The following is an 11417-nucleotide window of genomic DNA, read 5'->3' as shown; positions in this document are numbered from 1 at the left end:
TCCACTTGTACCTGTTCTACTCCACTCGGGATTTTGTAACTTCAATCATATTTCCCCTCAGCCGTCTCTTTTCCAAGCTGAAGATCATATGTGACAAGGATCCAGGTGAAGTATTACAGGACCACCAAAGATCAGGAACATTTAGATAGACAAGACCGAGTAACAGGCTCAGAACGGGTAACAAAAGGACATTCACAGTATAGGGAGAGGACATGAAGCTAAAGACAGGGACTACAGAGGACAAAAGAACTATATAAAAAAAAGAACAGCCTCCACCAGGAGACAGCCCGAAAGCGATCATATTCCTATAGCAGTGGTTTCAAACTCAAACCCTTTGCAGGACCACATTTTGGATTTGTAGGTACTTGGAGGGCCTCAGAAAAAAAATAGTTAATGTCTTATTAAAGAAATGACAATTTTGCATGCGGTAAAACTCTTTATAGTTTATAAATCTTTCTTTTTGGCTAAGTCTTAATAATAATATTGTCATTTACAGCTAAAGAGACATATGATCAAGAAACGGTTTTATTTTACTTTTGTGATTATGATAAACATACCGAGGGCCTCAAAGTAGTACCTGGCAGGCCGCGAGTTTGAGACCACTGAGTCAAGGGGAACAGTTAATCTGCTGGCTGGGTCGGAGGGCAGAGGGGAGAACAGGACAATCAAGCCATTGTGACATCACTGATGAGCCTGTCTCTTATTGGTGGAATGAGGCATTATGACATCACAATCTCAGCTCTGCTTTCCAAAGACAAACAGGATGTCATGGTTACAGTTTAGCCAGTGGTCTCAAAGTCAAACCCTTAGAAGAGCCACGTTTTGGATTTGTAGGTACTTGGAGGGCCGCAGAAAAAAAATAGTTAATGTCTTATTAAAGAAATGACAATTTTGCATGCGGTAAAACTCTTTATAGTTTATAAATCTTTCTTTTTGGCTAAGTCTTAATAATAATATTGTCATTTACAGCTAAAGAGACATATGATCAAGAAACGGTTTTATTTTACTTTTGTGATTATGATAAACATACCGAGGGCCTCAAAGTAGTACCTGGCAGGCCGCGAGTTTGAGACCACTGAGTCAAGGGGAACAGTTAATCTGCTGGCTGGGTCGGAGGGCAGAGGGGAGAACAGGACAATCAAGCCATTGTGACATCACTGATGAGCCTGTCTCTTATTGGTGGAATGAGGCATTATGACATCACAATCTCAGCTCTGCTTTCCAAAGACAAACAGGATGTCATGGTTACAGTTTAGCCAGTGGTCTCAAAGTCAAACCCTTAGAAGAGCCACGTTTTGGATTTGTAGGTACTTGGAGGGCCGCAGAAAAAAAATAGTTAATGTCTTATTAAAGAAATGACAATTTTGCATGCGGTAAAACTCTTTATAGTTTATAAATCTTTCTTTTTGGCTAAGTCTTAATAATAATATTGTCATTTACAGCTAAAGAGACATATGATCAAGAAACGGTTTTATTTTACTTTTGTGATTATGATAAACATACCGAGGGCCTCAAAGTAGTACCTGGCAGGCCACGAGTTTGAGACCACTGAGTCAAGGGGAACAGTTAATCTGCTGGCTGGGTCGGAGGGCAGAGGGGAGAACAGGACAATCAAGCCATTGTGACATCACTGATGAGCCTGTCTCTTATTGGTGGAATGAGGCATTATGACATCACAATCTCAGCTCTGCTTTCCAAAGACAAACAGGATGTCATGGTTACAGTTTAGCCAGTGGTCTCAAAGTCAAACCCTTAGAAGAGCCACGTTTTGGATTTGTAGGTACTTGGAGGGCCGCAGAAAAAAAATAGTTAATGTCTTATTAAAGAAATGACAATTTTGCATGCGGTAAAACTCTTTATAGTTTATAAATCTTTCTTTTTGGCTAAGTCTTAATAATAATATTGTCATTTACAGCTAAAGAGACATATGATCAAGAAACGGTTTTATTTTACTTTTGTGATTATGATAAACATACCGAGGGCCTCAAAGTAGTACCTGGCAGGCCGCGAGTTTGAGACCACTGAGTCAAGGGGAACAGTTAATCTGCTGGCTGGGTCGGAGGGCAGAGGGGAGAACAGGACAATCAAGCCATTGTGACATCACTGATGAGCCTGTCTCTTATTGGTGGAATGAGGCATTATGACATCACAATCTCAGCTCTGCTTTCCAAAGACAAACAGGATGTCATGGTTACAGTTTAGCCAGTGGTCTCAAAGTCAAACCCTTAGAAGAGCCACGTTTTGGATTTGTAGGTACTTGGAGGGCCGCAGAAAAAAAATAGTTAATGTCTTATTAAAGAAATGACAATTTTGCATGCGGTAAAACTCTTTATAGTTTATAAATCTTTCTTTTTGGCTAAGTCTTAATAATAATATTGTCATTTACAGCTAAAGAGACATATGATCAAGAAACGGTTTTATTTTACTTTTGTGATTATGATAAACATACCGAGGGCCTCAAAGTAGTACCTGGCAGGCCGCGAGTTTGAGACCACTGAGTCAAGGGGAACAGTTAATCTGCTGGCTGGGTCGGAGGGCAGAGGGGAGAACAGGACAATCAAGCCATTGTGACATCACTGATGAGCCTGTCTCTTATTGGTGGAATGAGGCATTATGACATCACAATCTCAGCTCTGCTTTCCAAAGACAAACAGGATGTCATGGTTACAGTTTAGCCAGTGGTCTCAAAGTCAAACCCTTAGAAGAGCCACGTTTTGGATTTGTAGGTACTTGGAGGGCCGCAGAAAAAAAATAGTTAATGTCTTATTAAAGAAATGACAATTTTGCATGCGGTAAAACTCTTTATAGTTTATAAATCTTTCTTTTTGGCTAAGTCTTAATAATAATATTGTCATTTACAGCTAAAGAGACATATGATCAAGAAACGGTTTTATTTTACTTTTGTGATTATGATAAACATACCGAGGGCCTCAAAGTAGTACCTGGCAGGCCGCGAGTTTGAGACCACTGAGTCAAGGGGAACAGTTAATCTGCTGGCTGGGTCGGAGGGCAGAGGGGAGAACAGGACAATCAAGCCATTGTGACATCACTGATGAGCCTGTCTCTTATTGGTGGAATGAGGCATTATGACATCACAATCTCAGCTCTGCTTTCCAAAGACAAACAGGATGTCATGGTTACAGTTTAGCCAGTGGTCTCAAAGTCAAACCCTTAGAAGAGCCACGTTTTGGATTTGTAGGTACTTGGAGGGCCGCAGAAAAAAAATAGTTAATGTCTTATTAAAGAAATGACAATTTTGCATGCGGTAAAACTCTTTATAGTTTATAAATCTTTCTTTTTGGCTAAGTCTTAATAATAATATTGTCATTTACAGCTAAAGAGACATATGATCAAGAAACGGTTTTATTTTACTTTTGTGATTATGATAAACATACCGAGGGCCTGAAAATAGTACCTGGCGGGCTGCGAGTTTGTCCTATAGCATACCTAAATTATGGCATCAACTCCCTCCTGCCTTTGGGGCAATTGATGACCCTCTGACCTTCCGGAACGCAGTAAAGACGCTTCTTTTCATGGACCGGATCAATTCTGGTCTCAAAGTTTGACAGACCTTACCTCAGAACCGCTGTGCCTGCCGACCAGTTCTTCTACCTTTCACTGCAGATATGTTAATGCCCATTCGTGACTCTATGATTTATTTTCGTAGAGTCTGCAAAGCATGTGTTCTTAGTCACATTCTCTATAAGTTGCAAGTTATTGATTCTATAGCTTTGTGTTTTGATCCTGTAGTACGTATATCTCTGTTCCTGAAAACTTTGAGTATGTATACTTGTAACCCGTTCTGGGCTCCTGGGGAGGATGAAGACAGGATACCTATAGAAGCATACAAAGAGATGGTTTAGTAACTATATAGGGACGAGAGGATACAGAAGTAGCTTTCGAAGGGGTCAGACACAGAACTAGAGGTCTGCAAGGGAACGGGGATCACGGGAATCCCCTCCTAACCCACGGGATTCCCACGGGGACCCCCCTCTGGCCCACGGGACTCCCACGGGGATCCCCCTCTGGCCCACAGGACTCCCACGGGGACCCCCCTCTAGCCAATGGGACTCCCATGGGGATGGAAGGCTTTGGAAGCTGGGTTCGTCCATATAATATAATGGACACGTCAGTCTTAGTAAAAGAGGGGGGTTGTAAGTTAATTATCTGAACAGAAAACAAAAAAGGGGTTCCACCAAAGGAAAACAGCAGCGCAAACACAAAAGAAACTGTGGAATTGATGATCCTGTCAGAAGTAATCGCTGCTTTTTATGGAGGGACAGGCGGGGATGGAAGTAATTCCTTGCGGGGATGGGTGGGGACGGAGAGGATCCTGACGAGGACGGGTGGGGACGGAGAGGATCCTGGCGGGGACGGGCGGGGATGGATGGGATTTCTGTCCCCGTGCAACTCTCTACACAGAACTGGGGGTGAATGTTTGCACCTAGTCCAGAGATACAGGCACAGTGCATAACATAGAATTCTATAAGTTACATGTGTAAGGGCACAAACCAATACGAATGTCCACCTGCAAGCTATGTTCCATCAACGTGCATATTAAGATTTCAGGCATTTCTGTAAGTATACGTTTACATATGTAAACGTTTTGCCACGTAAATGTTAATGCCATCTACAACGGTGAAAAGAAAAAGCCAAGGCACAGCTGGCACCTGCCGTCAAACCACTGTGGAAAGGCTCACTTGGTGCTTGACCTCAGGCGGATTCTGCCAGAAACTGCTTTTCTAGGATGCTGTGAGTATGAATTGTGCTCGCGGAAGGCTAGGAGATGTGCTTGGAATGGGATGCCCCCCCCTGCCCCCTGGCATCCAGCTGTTGGGAGCACATCAAGAGGATAAATAAGAGCCATGTGGGCAGCCCATGAGTCTCTTCTGTCTGTGCCCCCAGGGAGAGTGATAAGGACGTTCAGTAGGGGGGACTCAGGTTACAGAGACTAGCTCTCCTCCCCTTTTGCTTGCTTTCCCTCCCTCCTCCGGTTGGAGCGCATCTCTCTCCTCCCACTGTGTACATGCCCACGCTAAGGAGTGCAGCTTTGGGTCCCTTCTGAGACCACATCTGCCCGCACTGACCGGCTGCAAAGGACTTGGGGGGGGAGGGCATGTTGGAGGCTGGACCCTGAGGGCTCCGGTGCCACTCGTCCCGCGCCGGGGATGGACACCAGCAGCGAGATTGCCGACCTGAGCAGCCGGGATGCCCGCACTGTGTGCGAGGCGCTGGGGCGCTACGAGGACACCCTGCGGGGCGCCGTGCGGGAGATCCACGCGGACATCCAGGTGTTCAAGAAAGGCGTGGACCGGCGCGTGGAGGACGTGCTCCGCATGGCCGGACCCCTGGCCAGCTCGGTGGCCGACCTGCAGCAGGAGAACCGGCGGCTGCGCGGCCAGCTCGAGTGCCTCTGCCGCCAGGTGGAGCTGTTGAGCAGCTCCTTGCCCGAGGGCGCCCCCGCCACCAGGTTCTCGGGCCAGGCGCTCCTGGCCATGGGCGGCGCAGCACAGGTGAGTGGGGAAGGGGACCCAGATGCTGAGCCAGCCCTGGTTTTGCTCTCAGGGAAGGATTAACCCTTTAGGGCAGTGGTTCCCGACCCTGGCCAGTCGGGTTTTGAGGATAGCCCTCATGAATATGCATGAGAGAGATCTGCATGCAAATCTGCACCATGCATATTCATGAGGGCTATCGTCAAAACCCGACTGGCCTGGTGGTCCTCCAGGACAGGGTTGGGAACCGCTGCTTTAGTGGACTCTAGGCCAGGGGTAGGGAACTCCAGTCCTCCAGAGCCGTATTCCAGTTGGGTTTTCAGGATTTCCTCAGTGAATATGCATGAGATCTATTTGCATGCGCTGTTTTCAATGCATGTTCATTGGGGAAATCCTGAAAACCCGACTGGAATACGGTTCTTGAGGACTGGAGTTCCCTACCCCTGCTCTAGGCAAACAAGCATGTTGGACCAAGAGTGGGGAGCAGAGATAGACTCTGAGTGACTCCCCTCCTCACTCCCAACTCTGCTTTTTTGTCAACCACCTTGGGGGGGTCCATTGAATTAGCATATCTGAGAGGGCTTTTCCTAAACAATTAAGAACATAAGCGCTGTCAACTGGGACAGACTGATGGTCATCCGCCCCAGTATCCTGTTTCCAGCAGTGCCCAATCCAGGTCACAAGTATCTGGCAAGATCCCTAAAGAGTAAAACAGATTTTAGACTGCTTATCTTAGAAATAAGCAGTGGATTTTCCCAAGTCCATCTTAATAATGATTTTTGGGACTTTTCGTTTAGGAAATTCTCCAAACTTTTTTTTTTTTTTAAACCCTGCTAAACTGACTGCTCTAAGCACCTGTCTAGTGTGCCTGTGCTTTACTCCCGGCCTGTCTGCCCTATGTAGTTCTGAATTTTTGCTAAGGAAAGCTGAACTAATCTGAAAACATTCTTATTTCAAGACACATTTTATTGCCCATGAATCTTCCATCACCAATTCACCCAACCGCTTTTATGAAGCGACCTCACCCCCTTCTGTTCCTTCCCTTCCCCTCCCTCTTACAATCAAACCTTTTTGTTTTTTCTTTCTTTTCTTTTTTCTTTCTCTTCACCACTAATAATGTAACTTTCCCCCTCCTTCCCTCTTCAACCTCACTTTCATGTCTGTCATTGTCAAACATCCTTAATGTTCACTTCCCCTCTACTCTTTTTTTATTAATTTTACTATATAAGCATTATTTTACTCCTATTTTATCTTTTTATTGTAAACCGGCTAGATACCCGTTGATGGTCGGTATATTAAAAATCAAGAAACTTGAAACTACATTTTCAAATCAGCAATGGTGTGAAATCAGGACTGGGTCAGCCTCCCTGGACTAACTTGGCAACCTTAGGATGAATATTTTGGCACTGGTTTCAGACCGTAGTCTATTAAATGCAGTTAACCTGTGCTCCTTATTCCTATCAGCAAGTGCCATCCCGCTCCTATATCATTTAAATAAGACGCTTAGAATCAGGGATATCATAATTACAGTTTCCTGTATGCAAAGGGGTAAAAGCAGGACTGGATCACGGTCACTTGGGGTGAGAGACAGAAATTTATATTCTGAATATTTTGTGTGGGAGTGTTTAAATATGTATGCATTTACCCTACCACACTCTTTTTTTTTTTTACAAAACCGTAGTGCGGTTTATAGCGCCAGGCGCGGTGGTAGCAGCTTCAATAATCGTATGAGTGTCAGAGCTGTTACCGCCCTGGCTGGCGCTAAAAACGGCACTACATTTTTTTTAAAGGGGGGAGGGGTTAAATAGGTAGATACCGCATGATGGAATGTGCTGCCTTTTGGGTTTTCAGTCTATTTCAGGACTTAAAACCTTGCCCTGGTGGCCTCTACAGCCAGTCAGGTTTTTTAATTTGTTTTTTCAATTTTGTTTATAAGTAATTTGAAATAAGCATAAATAACTTGTACAGAAAAGCTGGTATTCATAGTGTCAGGGTCATAGATTTGATATATCGCCATTCTGTAGGTACAATCAAAGCATTTTTCATACTCTATGCAGATACGGTGGCGTACCTAGCATATGTGACACCCAGGGTCCATCATTTTTTGACACATCCCCTCCCCTCACCATCTGTATGGAAAACACGATGGGATCCGCTCTGGCAGGTCTCAGCCCTGGCCTGACAACTCTTCCGGACCCCAGCGTTTACCTAGCTGGAGTCCACTCACCTGCCCGCTGCCTTCTAACTCCTTCCCTGGACCCTCTTCTGCTCTTCCTGGCCCTCTGAAAGTCTTTGACGTGCTCCCACGCCTCTGGCCTAGTCCCGGCTCCTTCTGCGCAAGCGTGGAAGTCCGCACATGCGCCCTCAATCCTCCAGCATGCCCCAGCGACCAGCAATTGGCTGATTGCTGCCGCTGGGGGAACCGGCCTGCCGCCTCATCTTCAGCGCTGCCAGGAGCCATCTGAGGGATCGCGGCTAAATCTCCTGCCTGCCCTGGGGATCGCAGCAGAGCCACGACCCTGCCTGTTGTTCTCCCCCCACCTGGAAGTTCCTGGGCCATGACCCCAAGGCTGGGAACACCCCCCTTCATGCTTGCACCTGGGGTGGTCTGCTCCCCACCCCTTGGTACACCACTGTGCAGATATTTAAGGAAAGTAACATTATCATTTATAAATTACAAAGTAACCTATACCTTCATCAAACTTTTTGTTTTTTACATTATAGTAATATTTCCAGCGCGAGTCCACAAACTGGCGAATCTAATAACACAGGACTACATCATAAAAACAAAATTCTTCCTAACTCAATCATTTACCGAACAACATTTCTGAAACTGCAAAGTGTTAACCATTTTCCTAAATTGAAGTGAACTAGAAGCACTCCTTATATCCCAGTGGCGGTGCTTTCCACAATATTACTTACTCCCTGCACAGCATTGAATGGATTATGAGGGGCCGCTGAAAAGTTTGCAGCCCAACCAAGCATGACGAATGAATGCCTGCGAACTTTACTGTATTATAAACTGCTTTGAGCGAAAAGGCAGTTAATAGGGGAGATTGTAAAACCTTTAGAAATGATGGTATCCGATTCCACCCCCCCCCCCCCCCCCCAGTTCTAATGCTTCCAAACAGTATTGCAATGTCACGGGCCCTTGCAGAAATCTTGCAATCTTTGAGAAAATTCACAAACCTTAAATTCACCTTTCTTATCCAATTTTCCATCCTAGTCGCATCTCTTATATTTGTACTTGTCGTGGATAAATAGTCTCGAAATCTGACTGACTGTGGGGGTGATTAGGACAAGTTTGGGAAACCCTGCTCAGTGGGGTTTCCCATTTGCGATAAGAGAGGTGTATAATGAAAAGTGTATAATGAAAATTGCATTTTCCCCTGATAAGCAGTGCTGTTTTGTTGTAAAGGTAAAAATGATCTGAATTGGTAGTTTCCGTTCAAAATAGTTTGAGGAAAATCTTCTTCCCGAGAAACCTGGACGGTTTCTCATTATCGATATAGAGCCATCACAAAGAGAAGCAGGAAAACAGAACTTCAAAGAGCAAGACTAAGAATGTTATACTCTGTATCGCACCATGGTGCGACCTCATCTGGAGTATTACGTTCAATTCTGGTTTCCTTATCTCAAGAAAGATATAGCGGCACTAGAAAAAGTTCAAAGAGCAACCAAGATAATAAAGGGGATGGAACTCCTCTCGTATGAGGAAAGACTAAAAAGGTTACGGCTCTTCAGCTTGGAAAAGAGACGGCTGAGGGGAGATATGATTGAAGTCTACAAAATCCTGAGTGGAGTAGAACGGGTACAGGTGGATCGATTTTTCACTCCGTCAAAAATTACAGACTAGGGGGACACTCGATGAAGTTACAGGGAAATACTTTTAAAACCAATAGGAGGACATTTCTTTTTCACTCAGCTCGGGACCCGCGTTGCCAGAGGTTGTGGTAAGAGTGATTAATGTAGCTCAGGGATCTCAAAGTCCCTCCTTGAGGGCCGCAATCCAGTCCGGTTTACAGGATTTCCCCAATGAACATGTATTAAAAGCAGTGCATACACATAGATCTCATGTATATTCATTGGGAAAATCCTGAAAACCGAACTGGATTGCGGCCCTCAAGGAGGGACTTTGAGACCCCTGGTGTAGCTGGTTTTAAAAAAGGTTTGGACAAGTTCCTGGAGGAAAAGTCCATAGTCTGTTATTGAGACAGACTCGGGGGACGCCACTGCTTGTCCTGGATTGGTAGCATGGAATATTGCTACTCCTTGGGTTTTGGCCACGTACTAGTGACCTGGATTGGCCACCGTGAGGACCATTGGTCTGACCCAGTAAAGCTGTTCTTATGTTTCACATCAAGATAAGTCAGAAATGTAGCTAGAGGATAGTTTTAAATGTGTAGATGTACATGTATCTCTTAATCATAAAATGGTGACGTGATTTGCTCTGTTACTACCATGATTCCATAATTAAGCTTTAACTCGTCTGCTGAACTCACGATGTATTAGTACCTCAGATGAATGAGTACTATGCTCTGGGCTTCCACTAGGCTTCCCCCCCCCCCCCCTCCAATTCTGTTCTGGATTTAGATCAAGTGCGCGCGCGTGTGAGGGGGTGGGGATGTTCCTAAACTCCAAGAAGCTTCAGGGTTTCAGGTGCTTTGACGAATCTGTCGGCTAACAAGAAAAAAAAAATATATATTGTAATAGCCAAATTCAGAGAGGGTTGGGCGAGAATGTTCCTAGAAAAGAATTTAACAAAACAATTCCTTTAAGGATATACTGTACATTTCCCTGCCATCTGGAACGGAACTTGGCAGCCCTGTTTTGTATTCTTTTTCCCTCTCCGGTCATTCCCTGGTGCTCTTCCTCCTTGGATCTTTTTGTCTTCCTAGTAAGAAGCCAGCAAAAGTGATTTTTTTTTTTTTTTTTTACTTTGAAAATCAGACAGATAATGTAAACTAGTCAGGAAAAAAAAAAAAAAAAAAGCGTTTGGAGCACTTCTAATAAATAAGCCATCGGAATTATCAGTTCCTGGAGAAGGTACGAGGGGACCACGATCAGTAGCACCTTGAAAAACCGCTTTCCTCAGAGTTGACAAGTGACTACCCAGGTGTTGACAGAGGAGGAGGGTAGGCGTGTTTTAGGACTTACATCCCAATGCATTGTGGGTTTTGTAGTTATGCTTCTAACCAAATTATTTACCATCTAGGTCTCTGCGTTCTGAGAATTCAGCGTTATTCAAAACAAATGCTAATCCAAAATATGCCGAGACCAGTGAAATGACCTTTTGCTGTGCGGGAGTCAAATTGTGGAACTCATTTGTCAGTCAATTACAAAAATCTTACGACAAGGGTAATTTCAGAAAGCTATTAAAAACGCAGTTATTTGTTTGTGCCTTTTTCTAGGAACTGATCTTTGCGATTGTTCTTGTGATGGGCACTTCTCATGATTTTCCGATGATTATATGTTAAAGTTTGATTTTTATTTGTCTTATTGAATTATGTACATAATGATAGGTAAACTGTTTAGATTTAAACCAGTGGTTCCCAAACCTGTCCTGGGGGACCCCCAGCCAGTCAGGTTTTCAAGATATCTCTAATGAATATGCATGAGAGAGATTTGCATATAATGGAAGTGACAGGTATGCAAATCTCTCTCATGCATATTCATTAGGGATATCTTGAAAACCTGACTGGCTGGGGGTCTCCCAGGACAGGTTTGGGAACCACTGGCTTAAACGGTATATAAATTTTTAAAATAGATAAATAAACACTAAGGAATACCAGACTGTACCAGGAGGCATTATCAGAATGGTTAGAGCAGTTTGGCTGATGGGGTTAATCCTGCTGCTGCTTCTTCTGACTCCATTGTATCATGTACAAACTTATATAAGACCACTGTGGAAAGGGAATACCCTAA

General features: G+C 44.3%; 1 protein-coding gene across 2 annotated transcripts in view; it reads left to right on the top strand.

The window, feature by feature from the left end:
• Positions 1-5005: 5005 nt before the first annotated feature.
• Positions 5006-11417, top strand: part of SMTNL2 (smoothelin like 2) — a 92528-nt gene continuing 86116 nt past the window's right edge. The window contains exon 1 of one of the 2 annotated variants that reach the window (XM_033922680.1): positions 5006-5513. In XM_033922680.1, the coding sequence (XP_033778571.1) occupies positions 5169-5513 (345 nt within the window). In that variant the 5' untranslated portion in view covers positions 5006-5168. The remainder of the gene's footprint in view (positions 5514-11417) is intronic. The other variant, XM_033922679.1, reaches the window with a different exon arrangement.

The sequence above is a fragment of the Geotrypetes seraphini genome, chromosome 15 (genome assembly GCF_902459505.1).
Source record: "Geotrypetes seraphini chromosome 15, aGeoSer1.1, whole genome shotgun sequence".
Classification (NCBI taxonomy): domain Eukaryota; kingdom Metazoa; phylum Chordata; class Amphibia; order Gymnophiona; family Dermophiidae; genus Geotrypetes; species Geotrypetes seraphini.
Note: the sequence above shows the minus strand (reverse complement) of the source record. Positions and strands in the feature narration are given on the sequence as shown.